The 24,881-nt window shown below is 41.1% G+C and overlaps 1 protein-coding gene across 1 annotated transcript in view; it reads right to left on the minus strand.

Annotated features, from left to right (window-relative positions):
• DNAH5 (dynein axonemal heavy chain 5) overlaps window positions 1-24,881 on the minus strand; it is a 328,461-nt gene that overhangs the window by 143,219 nt on the left and 160,361 nt on the right. Inside the window, exons 31-38 of the mRNA XM_063664667.1 lie at window positions 22,489-22,652; window positions 16,652-16,808; window positions 13,614-13,826; window positions 12,706-12,930; window positions 11,144-11,316; window positions 2,405-2,583; window positions 1,832-2,019; window positions 1,316-1,510 (exon numbers count right to left, since the gene is read on the minus strand). Coding sequence (XP_063520737.1) covers window positions 1,316-1,510; window positions 1,832-2,019; window positions 2,405-2,583; window positions 11,144-11,316; window positions 12,706-12,930; window positions 13,614-13,826; window positions 16,652-16,808; window positions 22,489-22,652 — 1,494 coding nt within the window. The remainder of the gene's footprint in view (window positions 1-1,315; window positions 1,511-1,831; window positions 2,020-2,404; window positions 2,584-11,143; window positions 11,317-12,705; window positions 12,931-13,613; window positions 13,827-16,651; window positions 16,809-22,488; window positions 22,653-24,881) is intronic.

A 24,881-nucleotide genomic window follows, 5' to 3' on the forward strand; every position in this document is an offset into this window, starting at 1 on the left:
GTGCCTGAACACTCACAGGAAAAGAACTTTTGAGTAGGAATGTAATTAGGTTGAACCTGTGGATATAAAAAGTAATAAAGATTCAAAGAAGTTTGAAATGAAAGCTTAAGTGATGAGATGGAACAAAGACTATATATGTTAGGAAGTGTTATCCATGTTATAGTCTTATGTTTATTGCACTGTGTCATTATTTAGCATATATTTCTAGTAATTTTTACGGATATGTACTAAAAAATTGTGGCATGATGTCCACCTCCTGGTGGTCATGTCCTTATATGATATCACCTTGAGAGTAGGCAGGACCTGTGATTTGCTTCTTCTAACTAATAGAATACAGCAGAGACAACAGGTTGTATGTGATTATGTGTGTGTGATTATGTGGTCACATTAGATTAGACTGTAGCACTCGTTTTGCTGAAACCACTTTCCTTGCTGACTTTGAGAAAGTAAGTGGTCATTTTGGGGAAACCCATATAGCAAGGAACTATGCACAGCCTGTAGGAACTGAAAGTGGCCCCCAGAGAATAGCCAGCAAGAAATCAAAGCCCTCCGTCTTACACCCTCAACTAACAGAATTCTGCTAACAACCTGAGCGAGCTCAGAAGTAGATTGTCCCCATTCGAGCATCAGATGAAACCACAGCCCCAGCCAATACTTTGATTGTAGCCTTGTTAGACACAAACCACAGGACTCATTTCAGCTAACTCCTGACCCACAGACACCATGTAGTAATTAATGTACATTGTTACAAGACACAAAGTTTGTGGTATGATTGTTAGATGACTGTTATGCAGCAATAGATAACTAATGCAGAAGTATATGTTTAATTCCATGACTTTTAACTATGAAACCTCATGATGCCTGAACCTGCTACGCTAATCAAGGAAACTAGCAAGAAGGTTGCAACATATAAACAAGACAGTTAGTAAACCTTGGTCAAATACTCAAGTGAGCTTAGAATGAAGAAGAATAAATCATTGAGAGGTTCCTACAAATCATGAAAATACATAACACATATGACAATGAATCTGTAAGTGGTATAAACAGCCAATGTTAATATCCATAAATCTTTGGCTCTTAAACCAGTGCAGATAATATTCACTTCATTTCCATGCTGTAAATATTAATTTATTTAAATGTACTTCTTAATAAAACTATGCATATAAAATTATTTTTGTAGTAATACACCTTTCTACTCAGTATCAATAAAATCCTTTGTCAACAAGCCCAGTCTAGAATTTCTCAAAATGAGAACATTCTGCTGAATAGAAAAATGAAACATGCCTAAGTGCCTAAGACCTCCAGGATGACACACCTGCTTAGAAAGCTGCTCCTCACACAGTTTGTAGAGTGTGAAAAACTTCCTGGCCAAAACAACATTGTCAATGAAGCCACAACTAGCCAACTTCACCCTTATGATAATCTGACGGTCAGGCACCATCATGGCCACTGAGCGGAAATTAATCTTCAAGTTTTCAGGGAGTTCCTGCCGTCCGGCATAGCCAGGATTCTAAACAGAAAATAAAGCCCAAGGATGAATGATGCAATCAAGCACACGTCAGCATCATATTAAAAGATTCATTATGTACACACAACAAATCTGGAATGACAACCAGGGAACTCATTTACATATCTCAATCTCGTTTTACCTGGACAGGCTAAGTCCTGAGCTATTCATATGATCTTTGCTTAACACCAAAGGGTTTTCAAAAGGAGGTAAAGTTACAATCCCAATTTCCATTCAGGAAAACAGATGACATATGACCAGGGAGATGCATGAAAATTGTGATAAGAAGGCTGAAATTCAGTAGCTTTTCTAGCAGCTCCTTACCATGGTTAAGAAAAGCCCAAATTCAGGGTTCATAGTCACATTATCTCCATCAGTAAAGATAAAAGACTTTTTGTGCTCCTTTTTACATGTCAGAATAATGGAAATTTGCTGGGCTGCAACCGAGAGAACTGGTAGATCAATACGGTTAAATTCATCAAAACAACCCCAGGATCCAGACTGTGCCAATCCTTAGAAAGGAAATTAAATGAAAAATCCAATTAGTATATAATTTTGGAAAACCAAGAAAAAGGATATTATGTAGCTGCTAAAATGAGCCAGATGTAAGTTCATTCAAAAGTAAAGTGGAACAAATAGATCTATGCATCAAGTGACCCAAAACGGCTCACAATTTGGCACTTTACCTGTAAACACCCAAGATAAAGGAATATCAAAAAAAAAAGTCAGGAGGAAGTAACATTTGGTCCACACAACCTGCCAAGATTGAAGATTTTCCAAAAAATTTTACAAAGTTGAAAATGATTCTAAAATGTGGCCAATTGTTGAAAACAAATTTTAGCAAAATATTCCACCTTGGCTGACATTTCTCACCAGATTAAAAAATATAACCCATACCCTTAAAAATCCGTCCAAGTCCTCGGAAATCCATCTGGTCTGAACAATTGAAAACCACGACGTATTTCCCGAGGCATCGTCCCATGTCTTTAGTGGTTTCTGTTTTGCCTGTGCCTGCAGGTCCGGCAGGGGCTCCCCCCATGCTCATTCCCAGAGCTTGAGCCAGCGTGATGTAACATCTGCATGGGTAGAAACATCACTAGAACCAGCCCTCAGTCACCTGGAAATACTTCTGAGACATCACAGTGACATGAAACGCACACAAGATTAAAAAACAGAAGGCCATTGTCCCTACCTAACATTTCGAATACAACATCCTAAAACACACTTATCCTTATCAATGTTAACATATGTTGAGGAAAAGGAGGGAGTAGTCTATGATCAACTAAGTTTAAAAACTCCTTAAAAGGTTAAACAGGTTTCTTTACTGCTGAATTTTTCAGGCTTTCTTATCATAATATGCAGAGAGAATCTCCAGGTATAAAAATAACACATTGCATTTCCAAAATGTATTTGGCAACATTTTTGCAGAAATCTATCCCCATCTAAAATATATATATTCTGTGAAACAGATCGGGATCCTTTCAAATAGATTAACCCCCTTTTGAATCTAAGAGTTGGCCATTTGATGTAGTTGGGATTTAAAATACACATTGCTAAATAATCACACCTTCAATCTCTTTCTGTGAGTATCTACTAAACTTGCACATGCTTTCAATTGCATCTTACTAAATGAGATCAACAAATAAAAGATTTGGCGAGAGAATACAAGAATGCCTGCAAAGGAAAAGTTTTCACCTGATAACTTGCAGATGAATTACTTGTTTGCCAGCACCACCTGGTGTTACCAAAGGCGACAAATTATAAAGTGGTGCCGTGTAGGGTTTTCTTATGGCCAAACTATAAAGCATTCATCCGGACTTGAAAAAGACTTCCAAGGAAATGAAGTGACTACCCAGCTTGAGCAGTGGAAATGAACACTGAGTGCACCAGCTGGGGGTGGTTCCAGGTTCTCAATGTTATTGGAAACGAGTGCTATAAAGGCAAGTAAATGACTCAGCCCTTAATGTATGCAGAGCCTGGATACAGAGGAGAAGATCTGGGCATGAAATTGACTCTGCCCTTTTAACCCAAGGTCTTATTTCTCCTGTTGCACTTTTGCCATCCCTTCTAGAGCAGAGTCTGTAACAACAACAGACACCACAGTGTGCGCCACATGCATCATCTCGTTTCACCCCCAGAGAACCCTGGAAGGAAGCTACCGTTCCTTTCCCCCACTGTACAGAGATAAGGAAAACGGCTCACAGAGATTGAGTGACTTTTCTCAGGACTGCAGCAGGACAGCTGAGACAAGCCAAGTGCTCTCACTTCCCAGCTCTGGGACAAGCCCACTCCATCCGGGAAAGAAAAATAACTAATGGGCACTAGGCTTGATACCTGGGCAATGAAATAATCTATTCAACAAACCTCTATGACACAAGTTTACCTATGTAACAAACCCGCACATGTACCCCGAACTTAAAAACTGAAAAAAAAGATTAAATAAAATACCAAACACAAAAAAGGGAATACATCTCCATCAACTCTGATCACTCGGCTGCTGTGTTATGCAGACCCTTGTTACAACTGAGATCACTGGGTTTATATTTAACCTGAACAAGTAGCAAGTTGCTTCAAACAGATCGATCCTATTTACATGAAAAGCAGGTGGGCATGCCTGGAGACTTCTCCCTGACTCAGCTAGGTGGGGCTTCAGACCCACTGCTACACTGGTGCCCAAACTGCCTTTCGGTGACAAGCATGGATCTATCAGAGCATCTCCCTGTGTGTCTAGAGAATTCTACATGTGGGTGTACCTCCCTCCTTGCCTCCCTTCTCTGCTTTCCTTTCTAGTCTATCTATTGGCTATTTTCAAAACCGTTTCCATTCATGAACAGGGTTTGAACTTTATGTGTTTTAGTTGCCTGTGATCACCTCCATTTTAGTTTTCTAACCTCCAATTAAACTGCTATAAACTCTCTGCGGTCAGGAGCTAGGTTTGGTTCACACTTGTACCCTCAACTACTTGCCTAACCCCTGGCGCCTTGTACTATATGAACATTTGTTGAATAAATGGCTTGCGCTGATCCAGCCGTTCATTCTTATCTGGTCCCTCCTGTCCCAACAGCTACAGGAATTAGAGATGCAGAATGTGATCCTGATGCCAAATGAAAAGCGACCAACCCCACGACCCCAGGGCTCATTAGCACTCGAACTAACCAAATCTATCACCAGCATTCATCGTAAGTATTCATAGCACTGTCAGTGCATTTTGTCACATGTAAACCAGAAATGGTTTCAACTCCTATTGGTTCTAAACTGCTGAAAAATTTCCTAAGAAACAATGGTACGTGCATCAGCAGAGTACATTTCTTCCTTGAGAACTTGGTTTAGTTACAGACTCTTTGATTATAGGGCATGCTTAAGGAGAAACCAAAGAAAAGGCTGCTAAAGAATGTGTTATCAAAAAAAAAAAAAAAAAAAGAATGTGTTATCATAGGCCAAGCACAGTGGCTCATGCCTGTAATCTCAGCACTTTGGGAGTCTGAGGTGGACGGATCACGAGAGGTCAGGAGTTCAAGACCAGCCTGGCCAATATGGCGAAATTCCATCTCTACTAAAAATACAAAAATTAGCTGGATGTGGCGGCACGTGCCTGTAATCCAAGCTACTCAGGAGGCTGAGGCAGGAGAACCACTTGAACCCAGGAGGCAGAGGTTGCAGTGAGCCGAGATCACGCCACTGCACTCCAGCCTGGGCAACAGAGTGAGTGAGACTCCTTCCCAAAAAAAAAAAAAAAAGTGTTATCAGCAATTTTGACAAGCAGCAGTAATAGCAAGAATAATAATAATAACAAACATTTGCTGTGTCATGCCCTGAGCTGGGTACTTACGTTGCCTCTAGTCCACACAATGATTCCAAAACAAGGGAATCAGGGAGGTTAGGTGTGTTGTCCAATACTACACAGCTGCTAGGGGCAGAGCTGAAGGGTCAACACTCAGGCAAAACTCACAGAAGCTGTGGGAATGTCAGAGAAAGGTACAAGTCCTGTCTACATTTCTTATCAAGCAGATAAGATGCCTCCATCAGCCCTCAATTTCCTCTGCCTTCTGCTGAAGTGACAGCAGTAGTCAGGACAACTCTAGTCTTCATTAAAAACACTAGGAGTTTTGGAGAAAAGTGCTGTATGTTATCATATTATAATAGCTATTTTATCATCTGAAATGTCTGCAACTCTGTCCACATGGCATTGAGCTTCCCAGAATCCAGGGAGCTGCCACAGCTGTTAAATTCACAGGTCAGTCAGTGAAAGGCTGTCAACACGTCAGTGCCTCCAGCATTTGACTTTTTTAAAGTACTAACTTCAACAAGGAGTTTTCTCTTGCAAAAGGGAAGCAAATCTTGCAGTGGAATCTCAGTTACTATCGAAAATTAATAACTCACTTCCCACATAATCAAGTTGGTTAAAGAAAAACAAATGGGCATTTAGGGTAAAACAGACAAACTTCAGAATCCCTTCACTTACATACTTAAAAATACTTATTTTGCTTTTAAAGTTCTCAGTTTTTTAATATAAAAAATACACAAGACAATGAACACAGTGGAAAAATCAAATTGCAGAAAAGACTGTAAACTATGATACCTATATGTGAAACTGAAAAAGGATTTTAATATCTAAGCATCCACAGTTTTCAGAGGGATAGAAAATAAACTGTTGATCATTTTTAAAAACAGAAAAGTTTTCCCTCCCACACATGCTACTTCATGTTCTTCTGTACCATGTAAATTTTTCACCATTAAGATGCAATTTTGGAAATAATCACTTCTTTCATTTATTCAAGAACTATTTATTTAGCATCTGTTATGTGACAGAACAATTCTAGCAAACAAATCACACGAAGCCCATGCACCAAGGATAAGAGGGTTACGAGATTTGGAGATTGCGGGAGGTCGGGAGACCCTCTGAGGTGACTCTCTAGCAGAGGACTAAAGGAAGAAGGAAGCAAGCTATGCCACTATTGAAGGAAGAGGGTGCCAGGCCAAGTGTATAACGAGTGCAAGGGCCCTGTGGCAGGGCTGTGCCACAGCTGTGCAAGGAGCAGGTGGCCTGAGCTGAATGAGGATAGAGAAGCAGAGAAGTAGCAAAGGCCAGATTGTACCCTCGTGGGCACAGGCCCACGTGAGGATGTTGGCTTTTATTTTGCATGAGAAGGAACCACGGGAGAAGTTTTGGGGCAAAGGATCTGACTTACATTCTGGTGTCTGAACTGAGAACAGACTGTACAGGGACAACGACGGAGGCAGGGAAGCCAGTTAAAACATTGTCAGAAGGATGCAGGTCAGAGACTATGGTGGTCTAGATAAGAGTAGTAATGATTCCTGTAATCCCAGCACTTTGGGAGGCCGAGGAGGGCAGATCACCTGAGGTCAGCAGTTCAAGAACACCCTGGCCAACACGGTGAAACCCTGTCGCTACTAAAAATACAAAAATTATCCAGGCATGGTGGCACACACCTGTAGTCTCAGCTATTCAGGAGGCTGAGGCAGAAGAATCACTTGAACCTGGGAGGTTGCAGTGAGCAGAGATCGCAACACTGTGCTCCAGCCTGGGCGACAGAGTGAGACTTCTTCTAAAAAAAAAATAGAGTAGTAATGATATAGGAATAATTGTAGGCAGATAGAGAGGGTAAAAGGAGTCCTCGGTAAGGTTTTTTTCTTTTAATAAAAGCAGCTCCTGAAACATTTCTTTTCTAACAGAAAAGCGGCTTAAAGAGCCAGACCGGCAAGCTTTGATATGCAAATGCTGGTGATTAGAAACTGGGTCCATCCAACATGGCAATTCCCACCCTCTTCTCCTTGTCACCACATGCGCCAAGCATCATGGCTGCCTCCAGATAACTCCACGTGTGCAGGACATCATTGCGACCTGCACTTACACATTAAAAGGCTGGGGTCAGAGGACCAGTTTTTTCAAGGGCTACATGAATGACACACCTGGTCAAACCAATACCCTAAGCCCTATGCAAATCAGACACTGCATCCCCCAGCCTCCTAATATAACCGACTGTTTTCCCCCGTCTAAGTGGTTTTTCTCCCTCTGCTCGGAGCACCCCTCCCTCTGTCTCTGTACTGGGGAGCATTTTCCTTCTTTCTTGCCTATTAAACTTTCTACCCCTTGAAACAACTCCACGTGTGTCCCTGGCATTTATTTAATCAGTGCAAGACAAAGGACCCTGCTGTTCCTCCAGTCATCAGAGCCGTATCAGTAAGACAAAGGGGTGAAAATGGTCACATTCTAGAAGGAACCTGAAAGCAGTGCTGACCAAATTGAAGGTAGATTATTGGATAATGAGGTGAGAGAGAAGGAAGGGCTTCAGGGTTACTCCAGGGAGTGTTGGATTGCCCATTTGGAAGGTGATGTATTCACAGGCTTCAGGGGTTTGGACATGGACATCTTTTGGGGGCCATTATTCTTACTATCACACTTCCCCCCATCACTCTGATAAAATGGAGTGGCCACTTGCTAAAATGAAGACAACGACAGGAGGGCACTTTTGTGAGGCTGGTCAAACATGCTAAGGTTAAATATCCTGTAAGCATCCAATGGACATGTCACATAGGCAGATAGGTATGCGTGTCTGGAGTTCGGGAGAGAAGCCCTGGTTTGAGGCAGAGTTTGGGGTTTTTGAAGCCATGTGGGATCACCTAAAGAACGAGTAGAGGTGGAGAAGAGAAAAGCCTGGCAGTTCTATGTTTAAAGGTCAGAAAGATGAGGAGGAATGAGTAGGAACAGGTACAAAAGGACAACCAGACCACTGGGAGGAACCAGGTGAGTATGGTGTCCTGGAAGCCATGTGATGAAAGTGTATCAAAAAGGAGAGAATGATCAACTGCACCCACGCAGCTGATTGTTCAAGAAAGATGAGATCCAGGAAAAACCACTGGGTTTAGCAACAGGTCTAGGTGACTTTCAGGAGAGCTGTTTTATCAGAATGATGGGGAAAGTATGAAAAAATAATGGTCCCCCCAAAATACTCACGTTCTAATCTCTGCAACCTGCAACCTGTAAACATCTTACCTTCCACAGCTAATGGGACTTTGCAGATGTCATTAATGTTAAGGACCTTGAGAAGGGGGGATTATGTTGGATAATAAAGTGGACCCAACCTAATCTCATGAGTCCTTAAAAGCAGAAGAGATAGGCAGAAGAGTAGGTCAGAGACATGAGACAGAAGAAGGAGGGGAGATTCAAAGCATGAAAGGCACCTGACCCACCACTGCTGGCTTTGAAGATGAGGGAAGGAGTCAGGATCAAGGAACATGGTAGCCTTCAGAGGCTAGAACAGCCCTGAGCTGACCTAAGACAATGGGGATCTGGGTCCTTCAACCAGGAGGAAAGGAATTCTGACAACAACTCGGAAGAGTGGGAAATAGAACTCAGTCTCTGGGAAGAAACACAGCCCTGCTGACACCTGGTTACAATCCCGTGAGACCCACATCAGCCTTCTGATGGACAGAACTACAAAAAGAACAAATTTGTGTTGTTCAAGCTTCTAAATTTGTGGCAATTTGTTATGGCAGCAATAGAAAGTTAGCAGAGAGCCTGAATGAAGTGAGTTGAAAACAAGGTGGAGAGAAACTGTGCTTTTGAGGGGTTTTGAAGGGAGCATGGAGTGGGAAGGAAACCGGGGCAATCACAGTAGGGTTTGCTGGGTGGAAGCAATCACAGCGTGTGTGTGTGTTGATGAAAAGGATTCAGTAGAAAGTGAAAATGGATGATGCTTCCAGAGAGGAAATCCTGGGGTCAGTGGGGGTGTTGGCTTTGGACGGCAAGCCTGGAGAGAAAGCAGCTGCATGAGAACAGGCACCCAGGTTAACGCACATGGTGGTGGAGATGAACGCGTCTATCTTCTCAAAAAAACAAGAAACAAGGCCTTCGGCGGAGACAGAGGAAGACAAGGAAGTGCTGCAGGCTTGAAGGGCAGGAGACATAAAATAACCACATAAGCATTTTATGAGAAATTCCTATTTGGGAACTCCCCCTGCCCTTTTTTTTTTTTGGTTGTTGTTGTTGAGATGGAGTCACGCTCTGTCACCCAGGCTGGAGTGCAGTGGCACGATCTCGCCTCACTGCAACCTCCGCCTCCCAGGTTCAAGCGATTCTCCTGCCTCAGCCTCCAGAGTAGCTGGGACTATAGGTGCCCGCCACCACACCTGGCTAATTTTTTGTATTTTTAGTAGGGACTAGGTTTCACTGTGTTAGCCAGGATGGTCCCCATCTCCTGACCTTGTGATCCACTCGCCTCGGCCTCCCAAAGTGCTGGGATTACAAGCGTGAGCCACCGCGCCCGGCTCACTTTTTAAATGAACATTATTTTTACTGGACAAATCATCATTGTATATAATTATGGGGCACAATGTAATGTTATGTTATATGAATACAATATGGAATGATTAACGCAAGCCATTTGACTATAATGAGCATTCAGTGCATCCCTGAAGCTAAAATATACAATGTAGTTGATATTACAAAGTTCAAATTAGACTAAGCAAATCACAGAATATTAGCCCTGCAAGCATCCTTAGAGACAACATAGCTCAGGGTCCCCAGCCCCCAGGCCACAGACCAGTACTGGAGCTGAATGAGGACAGAGTATTGCTCCATGGCCTGTTAGGAACCAGGCCACACAGCAGGAGGTGGGCGGCGGGCAAGTGAGAGAAGCTTCATCTGTATTTACAGCCACTCCCGTGGCTCACATAATCGCCTGAGCTCTGCCTCCTGTCATATCAGTGGCAGTATTCTCATAGGAGCACAACCTTTTTTGTGAACTGCACGTGAACCCTATTGTGAACTGTGCATGTGAGGGATCTAGGTTGCTCACTCCTTACAAGAATCTAATGCCTGATGATCTGTCACTGTCTCCCATCACCCCCAGATGGGACTGTCTAGTTGCAGAAAAACATACTCAGGGCTCCTACTGATTCTAAATTATAGTGAATTGTATAATTATTTCATCATCCATTACAATGTAATAATAGAAATAAAGTGCACAATAAATGGAATGAGCTTGAATCATCCCGAAATCATCACCCACCCCCTGGTCTGTAGAAAAATTGTCTTCGACGAGACCAGTCCCTCGTGCCAGAAAGGTTGGGGACCGCTGGCTTAGCTCATCTTACAAATGAGGAGACTGAATCTAGGGAGGTTGCAGTGGCAGGTGTCACTAACACAACTTGTAAATAGCAGGCCAAGGGAAGAGTTAACACTCTGGTGTCCTTTCCAGTGGCCTCTCTCCACTTTTACCTGTATTGATACTCAATTTATTTCCTGCTTAAAGAAAATCTTAATTGTCTCTCAGTAAGAACAACAGATACTCAAGCAGCCCCCGCAAGGCCCACTGTGATTTGAACCTGACAACACACAGCAATTAATTCCCTTTCTTGCCCATTCTATGTCCACATGGTGTTTACACATTTAAACTCTGCCTCTATAAGACTGAAGGCAGAGGAAGCAAGGCCTGTGTCAGTCACAAACCTAAATCCCATGTGAAAAGAAAGCTGATAACAAAGCTAAAAATACTAAATTTCAAAGGTTTTAGTATAAAAGAGCCTACAAACCCTAAGAGACTTTAAACAAAAATCCCCTGAGCAACTCGAGAGAATAAAAATGGTGGGGGTTGGGGAGAAGGGTTCCATCACCTGTCTGTAAGTGGAGTTATTACAAGCCTGTCGGTGCAGCCTAAAAATTCATTCTGGTATATGAACGCCACATCTGTGATGTGAATCATCATCTTGTCAGAATCTTCATTAAAGTAAAATCTGCATTGTTTCAGCCACTCAAAGTCCATGGGACTCTTGATATGCATATGACACTGAAATTCAAAAGGTGTATGTTAGAGCTCTGATGAGAATCACTCATTAAATATACACATTATTAGCAGTCATATAGATCATACAGTGAAATAAATGAAACTCACAGACAACCGAACTATTTCACAAGTGTCAACTACATCACCAGCCAAGCTATTCATTTATTGATCAGTAAAAAAGAAACTAGAAGATATAGGAATAAGAAAACTCAAGAGAAACCCCTAATTATGCCTCTCCAATTTAAGCACCTTTACGTATTTTAATAATAAGATATTCATTTCTTAAATTTCACCCTTACATGCCTAATGCCATAGTCCTCACCATGAAATATAATCTATGAAAAGCATGTTTTGACACACAAAGACAGAACTAAACAATCTCATTAGGAAAAAGACATCTCTTAAGACTATAACAAAGTACACTGTTGGGATTTTTTAATCCAGTAATTATTTTTCCCAAGAATTACATTGGGCCAAAATTTCTAACATCTAAATGACAGGTCTTTGCCTGGCAACGCTTTTGTCCAGATTTTTTAACCAAAATTTTAAGCCACTTTCATCATTTTCTTTGACAAATAAGAAATCTAAAATTAGCCTGAGCCCTTTATTCCTCGGAAAGGTAAGTAGTGTGCTTAACTATTAAGACAGGAGATTAACACACAATAGCTTCAGCGTGCTGCCTTTACTTCCATTATATCAGGACCAATCTTTCATAATCTTTTTCACATAATGGGGTGGGACAAATCCAGAAAATTATTAGGAAAATAAGAGCTTTTTGCCTCTTATTGAATGTATTTTATAGTAGAGGACAAATTTCACTTCTTTTTATTTCCCATTTTCTATAGCTACACAACTCTCTTTTCCCACCTTGTTCTCTCTTTAAAAGCAAAAAACGTGTGACACCTGAATGTCAGAAGCTCTATTAGGAAAGACCATTTGCAATCAATGACATAAAATGTAGCAAAACTTGTTAAGAATGTGATTTTTCAAAAGCCTTAACGGAAGTCCTAAACAGCTCTACTAAGCAATATTACTAACAATTTTCATAGCAAGAAACTGGTGATCTTCAATTAATAGGTAAAAAGTGAAAAAGATGTATGAAGGCTTTTCAGATGCTACATGATAATTTTAACATTAAAAATCATCACGTTAAAACATTTTTTAATAAAGTCTAATTGCCTCAATAACATCTTAGCACAGATCATCAGAATATGACTTACATTCAGTTAAGACTGAAAAGCAAGCTGATAACAAGCTCTGATTAAGAACATGATTCTTTGCCAGAATTTAATTTTTTCCTTGAATTCAATCAAACTAGTTCTACTGGGTAAACACAGATAGTGTCTAGAATTTGTTTTTCTCTACATGCCACAGCATTTGTAAAGAATTTACCAGGTCATCAAAGATATCCCTTTGGTGCACATGAATAGTAATCAGAGTCTCATATTTCACTCGTTCTGTGGAACTCAGATCCCTCGTGGTGACGTCTATCAGTGTATTGAGTAGCTCCAGGAAAGCCTGATTAGTTTTCTGCATGATTTTTTTATCAAACTTGGCATTTCTAAGGGCTTCTTCTGAATCCCGTGTCCATATCATCTGAATTCCTAATAATCCAACCTTATGGAAATAAAAAAGGCTTTATGAATTTGTATGGCATATTTATGTATTTAAATAGAAATACAACGTGATCAATAGCTGTGATTGTTACACAAGTGTAAAGCCATGATTACATCAACTTTGATACCTTTTATCATAACCTATGGAAATTCTACTTCTTATCATTTTAAGTCATTTATGTTGAAGTCACATTTCTCCCTAGATTTTAAGTTGCTTGCAGGCAAAGAATGTCTGAAACTTGCTTTACCCAAACGAGCATAATGTTGAGACAGAGTAGATGCTCACCAAATTTTTATTAATCACAGTAACTAAGAAAACATTGTTTCCTGTATTTTTATGCTGAATCTATTTTTCTTTTTTTTAGTAAAGGGTTCAATCAGTACATTTTCACGATTTTTGTACATTGTTACATCAAAAGATTGATTAGGGAAAAAACTGTTTTAAATTAAAGACAATACATCAAATATATCTATAACCCAAGTTTACATTTAAGTCTATAGATATATGACCGTATAATCTGTAGTTAAAATCTTAAAGGTTAAGTATATTTAACAGGTCCTTATGAAAATCTTAATACCGGTCTAGAGTTAAATTATAGCCATTTGTGAAGCTTACAACAGGTAATGTCTGAGATTTAAAATTACTATTTTACAAAACATACTTTCCAATTTCAATACACTGACCTGAGCAGGGAAGGATGAAAGAAATTCAGTTAGCTGGAAACCTGATTCTTGAATATTTGCGGCTGCCTGGCGAATCACAAGATGCAATGAGGACTGAGATTCCTCCAAAAGAGAATTAAGCCAAACTTCCACATTGCCCTCTGCCATGACAGGTTTATCCAATTCAATCGTCTCACCCTCTTGAGAGGAAATTGACAGAATTCGATCATAGATCTATGTTAGAAACCAAAAAAAAAAAAGCTATAGCATATAAAAAGTAAAAACTAATTATTGACTTGTCCTTCCCATAGAAAGTAAAGCTACAGATTATAAAATACTGTAAAAGCCAAATATAAACTACTTCAAAACCATAAAAAAATAAAAAAGCCATGAAATCTAAAAGGCAATACAAAATCAATTCCAGGCCGGGCACAGTGGCTCACGCCTGTAATCCCAGCACTTCGGGAGGCCGCGCCAGGTGGATCACCTGAGGTCTGGAGTTCAAGACCAGCCTGGGCAATATGGTGAAACCTTGTCTCTACTAAAAATACAAAAATTAGCTGGGTGTGGTGGTGGGCGCCTGTAATCCCAGCTAATTGAGAGGCTGAGGCAGGAAAATCGCTTGAACCCAGGAGGCCAAGGTTGCAGTGAGCCGAGATCGTGCCATTGCACTCCAGGCTGGGCAACAAGAGTGAGACTCCGTCTCAAAAAAAAAAAGAAAGAAAGAAAGAAAGAAATCAATTCCAAATAAACTATACTGTAAGGGGGGGAACCTTATTTTTAAAAGAAATATTTAATACGAATATGATGATTTTTAAAATCTCTAAAGTTTCCCAAATGAAATGAGGCTTCTAAAACCTAAAGTGCTATACTAAGTCCTCCTTAGCTGTAGACAGAAGTGATCTACAAAAAAGCTAATGAGGCTTCAGTTTCAGGGCCCCTCACTTACACAGACCCTTTCCAAGGCCCTGAATATGAACTTGTATTTATAATTTTATAAGATTTAGCACCCACACAAGCAAAATCTGCCCCTGATTGTAGAAACCTTATGGCAGGAGCAACAAAAAACAAAAGCAACACTATCTTAAGAAACAACTGCTAAGAACAAAGGCTAAAAGTCTGTGGGCATTTAATTAACAAAAGGGAGCTACACAGTAAATAAGATACTGAAAGATACTTAAATTATCTTCCATACAACTTGAGACAGTGAGAAGCTTTGCTCTTGGACCATGATGTCCTAGTGCTGTGGCAGAGGATTTAAGCGAAACATCAGGAAGAATTTTCTGATGAATTTAGTCCCTTCTTTCTACCCACACATCAATAAAACAACAAGAAACATTGATTTTTGAACCATTAAAATCCATCCTGTTTTCCTTCCTCTCTGTCCCCTCTAACAAAGCCTTGTTACAGCTGTTCAGCCTTTTTTATCCTGATTTTGCAATGGCTTCTTACATTGATTTCCTTGCCCCCTTTCATTCTGCCTCCTACACTGTACCAGAGAATGTTTCTGAAACACAAATCAGGTCATTGCCCTGCTTAAACACCTCCCATGGCTTTTTATCATGTTCGGGATGAAGCTGAATTCCGTAATGTGATGCACCTGGCCTTTGGAATCCTGCCCATCCCCCTTCTCTCTTTGCTCATAGCTCCCTGTTGTGGGTTGAATTGTGTCTCTCAAAAAAGATATACTGAAGTCCTAAGCCCTGATACCTGTGAATGTGACATTATTTGGGAATAGCGTCTTTGCAGATGTGATCAATTTAAGATGCAGTCATCTCTAGCCCCCAGAACTTTTAAGAGAATACATTTCTGTTGTTTTAAGCCACAGCAGCCCTAAGAAACTAATACACTCCCTCACACATCCACGCTGCTGACATCCTGGGCTTCCCACACTTCCGGGCGCCCACACCTCCCTTGCACATGCTCTTCTTCTGACCTGACCACACTTCCCTTCTTCACCTGCAAGGTTATATTCCACTTGCCTTCAAAACATCAGTGCAAATTTATATTCTGCAGAAAGCCTTCCTCGACACCCGCATACACCCAGGTGAGGGCTCCCTGATGGGCATTCTCACGTTCTTTGTGCTTAATGAAGCACAGTAATAATAATTCAAGTCCAAAATTATCAGCAATTTAATTGCCCAATTTCTCTTGAGTGTTATAGTACATAAAACTGACTTCAGTGTTGATCACGATATACTCTTCCTGGGAATCCCAGGCCAGCATCATGTCTCTCAGATAGCAAGGAGCTTGACCTTAACAAGTGGCTTTTAATTGCTTCGAATGGAATAGCTCTAACACTCCCTAACTGGACTCTGAAGGCTACTTGTTTACTTCCCTGTCTCCTCCACCAGAGCACAAGTTCACGGAAGGTTAGTGTATTCCCAGTGTTAAGCATGACATCTGAAACATGGTAGTTGCTCAATAAATGTAACACTGCATGCTAGGATGAAGAAATGAATGTTACTAGGGGTTTATATGAAGCAACAGAGGGAAACTGAGTACAATATCTAACAAGAAGAGTCACTTTCCTAGGGAATTTGGGTGGAGGGATGGATTAGACAATAGATTTCAGCAGCTGTGCGAGGTAGTCTCCGTCAAGTTAAATGACCTATCATGAGTCTCATGCAGCTTCATGATTCTATACACATGGAAGTGTTAAAAAAAAAAAGTTTGAATAAAGTATGCCAAAACCAGATTAAAACAATTAAATCATGAGGGCAATTCTGTTTAGTTAAGACATTATTTTATGAACAGTTGGTTTTTTATCTTGTTGGATTTCTGACTAGTTAACTTGGTGTGTAAAATCATGAATGCTACATAAATGCATTCTTAATCCTAAACTAGCATTTTTTTAATTTGAATCTACACTTTGGATAGTAAGAAATTACACAGTTCTGAAGGTAAATTGGGCCCCAAGATTTGTTTTTAGTCACTGGCCAAGAGCTAATGAACAGGGAAGCAACCCTTGTTATAAACCTGTTTTCAAAGAGCTACTTAAAGATAGTTGAGGTTCTAAGGTACGGTGATTGTTGGCCTGCCATTAGAATTAGGCGAACCTTTTCGTGGAACTTGACAGATTTAACGTTGTCAAACACGTTCAGCAAATGGGCCTGTATAGTGTGGGAGTCCGACGCCTGCCCCAGAATCTCTAGAAGAGCAGGATCTGAGACAAAGAAAAACCGAGGAAAGCACAGTCGTTTTTTCTCCAGGTACCTATGAGGAGAGGAAAAACATAAACCTTTATAACCACGCAAAGCTGGTCGTTCAAGGAATAAATTAATCTGGATGGGAAAAGGGGGGAAGATTGTGTGACTTGTGACAATCTGATTTTCCTACATGACTTCTCACTGTTTTTAATTTTTCAATTTTTTAAGAATGTTTTCAAATAACATTCCACATTCTGATGTAGAAATAATTTTTTCCCAAAATTGGTGGCAGAATTCCCTCATTTTTCACAAGTATAATGTACACATTTTGCACAGTCTGGAAAATCTTGTATATTACATGTAGAGAGTAAGATAAAAACACTAGGTAGTGAGTAAGATAAAAACACACCCAGGCAGGTTTTAGTTTTGGGTTTGGGTTTCCAAGCCCAGCACTGTGTCATCTAAAGGCTCCCTACAATACTTGAAATTGTGACTTAAAAGAGAATCCAGTGAATTCATCATCCAAGCAGAAGCAAAACCCAGCTGTGACGAGCTCCATGGAAAAGCGGTGGCACTCGTCTCTGCCTCCAGGAGTTTCCAAAATCCACTGAATGTTCCCGATTGCTGACCTGCTTTCAGCCAAGCTTTTATTTCTATATTTGCTTTCTGTTATGGTCATTCCTGATGGTGTGGATATGTGTATTCCGTTATTTCCTTAATGATAGCTCTCTATCTTCATTTTCTAGCATATTTTGTTATAATTATGATTATTTTAATTGTACTTCTTTTTTAAACTTTACCAGTTTTTTTAATTTTTATTTTTTTTAATTTTTGCTCTTCCCTTATCATTTGTATTATTATTCATTTTAGCCTTTTTCAACCTTTTTTTTTTAGACAGAGTCTCAGTCTATCACCCAGGCTGGAGTGCAGTGGCATGACCTTGGCTCACTGCGACCTCCACTTCCCGGGTTCAAGTGTTTCTCCTGCTTCAGCCTCTGAAGTGGCTGGAACTACAGGCCTGTGCCACCACACCCAGCTAATTTTTTTTTTTTTTTTTTTTTAGTAGAGATGGGGTTTCACCATGTTAACCAGGCTGGTCTGTAACTTGTGTCCTCAAATGATCCACCTGCCTCAACCTCCCAAAGTGCTGAGATTACAGGCATGAGCCACCACACCTGGCCCCAACTTTTATTTTAGGTTCAGGGGTACATGCGCAGGTTTGTTATACAGGTAAACTGCATGTCGGGAGGTTGGTGTACAGATTATTTCATCACCCAGGTAATAAGCATAGTACCTGATAGGTAGTTTTCCAATCCTCACCCTCCTGCCACCTCCACTCTCAAGTAGACCCCAGTGTTTTGTTGTTCACTTCTTTGTGAACATTGTATTATTTCTTTATTTCCTGTGTAAAATTATAAGGAAACATTTCTATTTCATAACAGCAGAATTCACTTTCTAGGAAAAATCAAGTGTTTACTAGAGGATTACTTGGATCAGAAACCGGAGCCTGATGGCAACCTCCCAGGGCATGCGTGAGGAGTGCCGGACAGTCCATGATTCATCAACTGCTGGACTCGTTTTGCTGAGTGGGATGTCCAGCCTGGGGACAAATCTGAGCTACATTCCTCAAGACAAAGGAGGGCACTCATTGAGAAAAAGGCAAAGAAAAGAAGGAGATACAAAGAGAGGGTCATACTAAGTAAGGAATTTGGAAAAGAAATGGACATGTCTACAGGGATGATCATGGATAAGCCTGGGCGTGTGGGTTGAAATGATTCTACCCACCTCTCACAGGATCCTCAGTAAAACAAGCTCTTGCAGCAATGGGATTTGTTCACTTTGGACATGAGACAGCCTGGAGAGTCTGTTTTCTTCTATCCCCCTCCCCCCCAACTTTCTTAAAGTCTTACTTAAACGTTTGTAATGTTTACTTTTGTTTTAGCTAAAAAACTAAACTTTTCTCAGTTTAAAACTACTAATTCTGTTACTTCAAATATCCCAATCCTTATTTGAATAACTGCGATGTGTTTGTTATCCTCCTCACAGTAGCCTGGTCTGATTCTGGTGAGGAATCGGGTCACGTGTTCTGTCCCGTTAGACCAGCATGGAAGGAGGCTGTGGCATGTGACAGCCAAACTCCTGTGACGGTACAGAGAAGACACCTTATCTTCACGGACACAGTCTGATTACCGCAACTCCAATTACGATCTGATCTGTGTGAAGACCCTTCCTGTCCATGCTGATCCTCGACAGCTTGGGAGGGTGCTGTTTTTGTATAAATATGATTTCTCAAATGTTTATACAAGGCTTACAAATGTTGCTCATAACCTCTTCTTGGTAACAGAATCAAAACACAGGGAGAGCTCAGTAAAAAAATAAATAAATAAATAAAAATTTTTAAAAAGTGTGAACAGTTTTAGAGTTGACATTTTCTCTGCAGGGTTATAAAATAATGCCCAAATGTTGGGTGATAGAGCAGAATATGTTCATAGTAAAAAGAAAGAATAAAAAAGAGAAAAATAGGCCAGGCGCAGTGACTCACACCTGTAATCCCAGCACTTTGGGAGGCCGAGGTGGGTGGATGACCTGAGGTCAGGAGTTTGAGACCAGCCTGGCCAACATGGTGAAACCTCGTCTCTACTAAAAAAAAAAAAAAAAAAAAAATGCAAAAAATAGCTGGGTTTGGTGGCATGCCCCTGTAATTCCAGCTACCCGAGAGACTAAGGTGGGAGAATCACTTGAACCTGGGAGGCAGAGGCTGCAGTGGGCCAAGATTGCACCACTGCACTCCAGCCTGGGTGACAGAGTGAGACCCCATCTCAAAAAAAAAAAAAAGAGAGAAAAAAAAATGGGGGGGGTGTTGTGCATGTATGTGTGTGTATGTGTCTGTCTGTCTGTGGTGATGGGTAGAAGATGAGGAAAGGAGAGAAAAGTAAAAAACTCAGCTGTAGGTAGTCCAGGAGACAGTTCCTCAGCAAGTGTTTCAGTGGTAACTGAACCTGCATGATGTCTTAGTGGTCCCTGCCCCTCAGTCCTTCCATGTTGAAGAACCCCCAGACCAGGGAAACTTTCAGAAACCCTTTTCTCGTTCTCTCTGACCTGATCCTGGTGTTAGGCACAGAGCATTCCTGCTGGGTCTATATCCAAGAACCCTCAGTGGTGCCTGAACCACATTTGCTCATGCTAAATAATTATTAGGCTAAATGGAATGGCACAGCATCAATCATTAGAAAACAATCTTTTTGTCCTTCAACAGTTACTTGAATTGATCTAATAATTTTATAAGGGAGATCAACTCATTAATCCCTAAGACTCCATTTTTCTAAAACTTTATGTTAGAAGAATTACTTGCAAATGGTTTTGCTTTAAAGTAAACATTTAAAGGGTGCTTTACTGACATTGGCGTTGGCTACAGCCATGGTGTTTAAAAAGCCTCCTTAGGTTTATGGTGATACTCTATGGCAGCAGTCCTCAACTTTTGCCAACAGAGACCAATTTCATGGAAGACCATTTTTCAAATTTTCCACAGACCAGGGATGGGGGTAATTTCGGGATGATTCAAGTGCATTATATGTACTGTGTACTTCACTTCTATTATTATTGTGCACTTATATTTCTATTATTATTACATAATGAAATAATTATACAACTCACCATAACGTAGAATCAGTGAGAGCCCTCTGCTTGTTTTCCTGCAACTAAATGATCCCATCTGGAGATGATGGGAAATAGTGACCAATCATCAGGCATTAGATTCTCATAAGGAGTACGCAACCTAGAGCCCTCACATGCGCAGTTCACAATAGGGTTTGCACTACTATGAGACTCTAATGTTGCTGCTGATCTCACAGGAGGCAGAGCTCAGGTGATATTGTGAGTGTTGAGGAGCAGCTATAAATACAGATGAACCTTTGCTCACTCACCTGCTACTCACCTTCTGCTGTGCAGCCCTGTTCCTAACAGGCCACGGACTGGGGCCGAGGTTTGAGGACCCCTGCTCTATAGCATAGGCCTTTGAAACACTCACCACCTAAATTAGAGTAAACTTGCAAATATTTGCTACAGAAAATCTTGGCCCTACCTCTAGCTTCAAGGTAGTGGGGTGGACAACCATGTACGCACGGTTTTGTTTAGACTTTTTTTTTTATATATACTTTAAGTTTTAGGGTACCTGTGCACAACATGCAGGTTAGTTACACATGTTTAGATTCTTCAACTTTTCTAAAAGTCCACCAACTTCCACATCTCCCCAGCTGTATGCTGAAGCCTATGAATTTGTCCTTAACCAGCAGTGCAGACTCCTGTCCTCTGCATTCTTGTCAGGGTTTACCTCGCTCACGTTTTATGCTGCCCAATACCTTCCACCAACATAGATATGAAAGTGATATTCGTGGAGGATTCATTGAAGTGTATGCCGTGATTCCATTCCCTTAGTTCCTTGGATGAAGCCATTCCATTAGAGAGGCTCGTGTTTGACTCACGCTGTGATAAGAAAGCAGATGGAGACTCTGCTCTGGGTTCCCTTTTAATAGGATACACAATAGAAGTTCCTCCAAATTATCAATTTGAGGACAACAAAACGTAATGTCTCCCCGAGTAACTTTCATTCTATGAATCCTATGAACCTATCATCTGTCACCCTTTACCTCGGGACCTAGGAAGGATCTTTGCTCTCTAAATCTAAGGTCCATTTGTACTTTTTCTCTGCACCAATTTTACCCTCTGAGCTTATTAGCCCTTTTTTTCCTTTGACCTTAACTTTCTCATGCATTGTTATTTTTCAGCAGCTGTCTCAAATTTTTTTTTGGTTAGCCAAGAATAAATAAGTAATCCATACTGCTTACAAGTACCCTCTTACAGGTCTTTTTTCCATTTTTAGCATAGTCACTTTTTTTGTTCAATTTTAATAAACTCCTCTCTTTATTTCATCGAGATCCTGCCAAAGCACCATTTGAAGCCCAGTATTTTAGCCGTCAACTGTGTCTATGAGGGCAGCCTGGCTTAGATGACCTGAGTGCCGCAGTGCACAGGACAGGCTGGTTATTCACAGGACACTATTACAGGTCATGAGGCCACCAGGATGTATTCATGGGGAAAGATCAACTGTCTCCCAGAGTGGGCCAAGGAGACATCATTATTTAAGTTAAACGCTCAGGCGCTTGAGTTAAACTTCCTTAAGTGTCAATGTACACTTAGCATATTACTATGTAACATATTTCTACTTACATTATTTTATTGTGATTAACCAAAGGAAAACAAACAAACAAACAAAAAAACTTTATGACTCTTGGAATTCACAACGCCTCCATGCACACAAATGTGTGTGTAGATAGATATTATATTAGACACTTTTTAATATAATCCTGACTGCATGTACATACTAAACACTGTTTCATATAATGAGTATAATAAAATATGTTGGTTCTATAAATGTTTATTCAAGAAGAATGTCAGAAAATAGATGTATTAATTTTTTAAAGCAGGGACTGTATGAGGATGTTTATACAGTCTTATCCCAGTGATGGAAGCAACCTTAAGTCCTATGACTCCAACATCAGGACAAATCTAGCAAGTCTTTGATGAGAATATAAGGCTTCAAAATATCAGTTTCATCTGTGCAACAGCTTTATACATGAATTCAGAGCCTCAGCAAAAGAAAACAAATTTGGCTAATGCTATCTAGTCTCCCTGTATCCTTTTGTCTCAAGGATACTGAGAGCTTGCTTTCAACGAGCCAGTGAACTTACCCAGTAAGGGATTTCTGGCATATTTCCAACTGGTCCAGCAAGTGCGGTAACAGCTGCCCCAGGGTCTCATCTCCAACACAGCACTGGACTACACTGGGCACTTCATGTGCCCGAGTCATGATCTTCACCCAAGATTTATCTATGTTAGAAAAGCGCTTGGCTTCCTATGAGAACAAGGTAACAAAGCACACTTAGATTTGGACACATCTGTGATCTCAGAGACAGAGTATCTCACATTCCTCCAGCTGAGGCTAGAGTTTTAACTGGTCCAGATATCCAAGCAATATATGCCTAATGTAACACACATTTTATTGAAGCTCTTATTGGGCTTTCTGTGCCATATCATCCCCTGTATTAAGTAAGTATCCTTAGCTCAACCTTGGTACTCCCATTATGTTAAGTTATAACAAGAAATGAATACAAAAGTAATAATACAATTCAAGAAAATATGAAAAGAAAGGACACACATTTATTTTCATGGGTTATCTCTAAATGAAGTACATTTCCTATTTTTATATTTTCTATATTGAGCACTGGATTATTTATGTAGAAAAAGTATTTTAAAATAAAGATACAAAATTAATTCCAGTATAACTGGAATATTGTAAAAAAAATTTAATGGAAAATGCACAGATTATCTTGAAAGGGCAGGAATCATATAAATTTTCTTCTTTTTTAAGACAGGGTCTCACTCTGTTGTCCAGGCCGGAGTGCAGGTGCTCAGTCACAGCTTACTGCAGCCTTGATTTCCTGGGCTCAAGTGATTCTCCTACCTCAGCCTCTCCAGTATCTGGGACTACAGGCATGTGCCACCATGCCTAGCTAAATTTTTTTTATTTTTTGTAGAAACGGGGTTCCATCATGTTGCCCAGGCTGGTCTTGAACTCCTGGGCTCAAGCAGTCTTCCCACCTCAGCCTCCCAAAGTGCTGGGATTACAAGCATGAGCCACCACACCCGGCCCCAAATTTTCATGTTCTTCTTTAAAGGTTTCTGTATGTTACCAATGAGTATATACTATCAAATATGAAAGGAAGAAACTACACCTAGCACCTTAAATATTCTACATGAAAATTTCGAAGTCCAATTTTAGATTCTTCTTCATCCATTAAAAAGAAAAACATGAGAATCCTGGGTAAGATGGCCGAAAAGGAATAGTTCCACTCTGCAGCTCCCAGCAAGATCAACGCAGAAGGCAGATTATTTCTGCATTTCCAACTGAGGTACCTGGCTTATCTCACTGGGACTGGTCAGACAGTGGGTGCAGCCCACAGAGGGCAAGCAGAAGCAGGGTGGGGTGTTGCCTCACCTGAGAAGTGAAAGGGTTTGGGGAACTCTCCCCCCAGCCAACGGAAGCCATGAGGTACCGTGCTGTGAGGGACACTGCTATCTGGCCCAGATACCATGCTTTCCCCATGGTCTTCGCAATCCACAGACCAGGAGCTTCCCTCAGGCGCCTACCCAACAAGGGCTCTGGGTTTCAAGCACAAAATTGGGTGGCCGTGTGGGTAGATGCTGAGCTAGCTGCAGTTTTTTTTTTGTTTTTTGTTTTTTTGATGGAGTTTCGCTCTTTTTGCCCAGGCTGGAGTGCAATGGTGTGATCTCAGCTCACTGCAACCTCCGTCTCCCAGGTTCAAGCGATTCTCCTGGCTCAGCCTCCCGAGAAGCTGGGATTACAGGCATGCACCACCACGCCCAGCTAATTTTGTACTTTTAGTAGAGACGGGGTTTCTCCATGTTGGTCAGGCTGGTCTCGAACTCCCGACCTCAGGTAATCTGCCCACCTCGGCCTCCCAAAGTGCTGGGATTACAGGCGTGAGCCACCATGCCCAGCCAGTTTTTTTTTTTTTTTGTACCCTAGTGGCACCTGGAACGCCACTGAGGCAGAATCATTCACTCCCCTGGAAAGGGGGCTGAAGCCAGGTAGCCAAGAGGTCTTGCTCACTGGATCCCATCCCCATGGAACCCAGCAAGCTAAGCTCCACTGGCTTGAAATTCTCACTGGCAGCACAGCAGTCTGAAGTTGACCTGGAATGCTCAAGCTTGGTGGGAGGAGGGGGGCCCACCATTACTGAGGCTTGAGTAGGCGGTTTTCTCCTCACAGTGTAAACAAAGCCGCAAAGAAGTTCAGACTAGGCAGAGTCCACTGCAGCACCAGAAAGCTGCTGTAGCCAGACTCCCTCTCTAGATTCCTCCTCTCTGTGCAGGGCAGCTCTGAAAAAAAGGCAGCAGCCTCAGTAAAGGCTTATAGATAAAACTCTCATCTCCCTGGGACGGAGCACCTGGGGAAGGGGCAGCTGTGGGGTGCAGCTTCAGAAGACTTAAACATTCCTGCCTGCCAGCTCTGAAGAGAGCAGTGGATCTCCCAGCACAGGGCTCGAGCTCTGCTAAGGGA

The sequence above is a fragment of the Pongo pygmaeus genome, chromosome 4, assembly GCF_028885625.2.
Source record: "Pongo pygmaeus isolate AG05252 chromosome 4, NHGRI_mPonPyg2-v2.0_pri, whole genome shotgun sequence".
Lineage (NCBI taxonomy): Eukaryota > Metazoa > Chordata > Mammalia > Primates > Hominidae > Pongo > Pongo pygmaeus.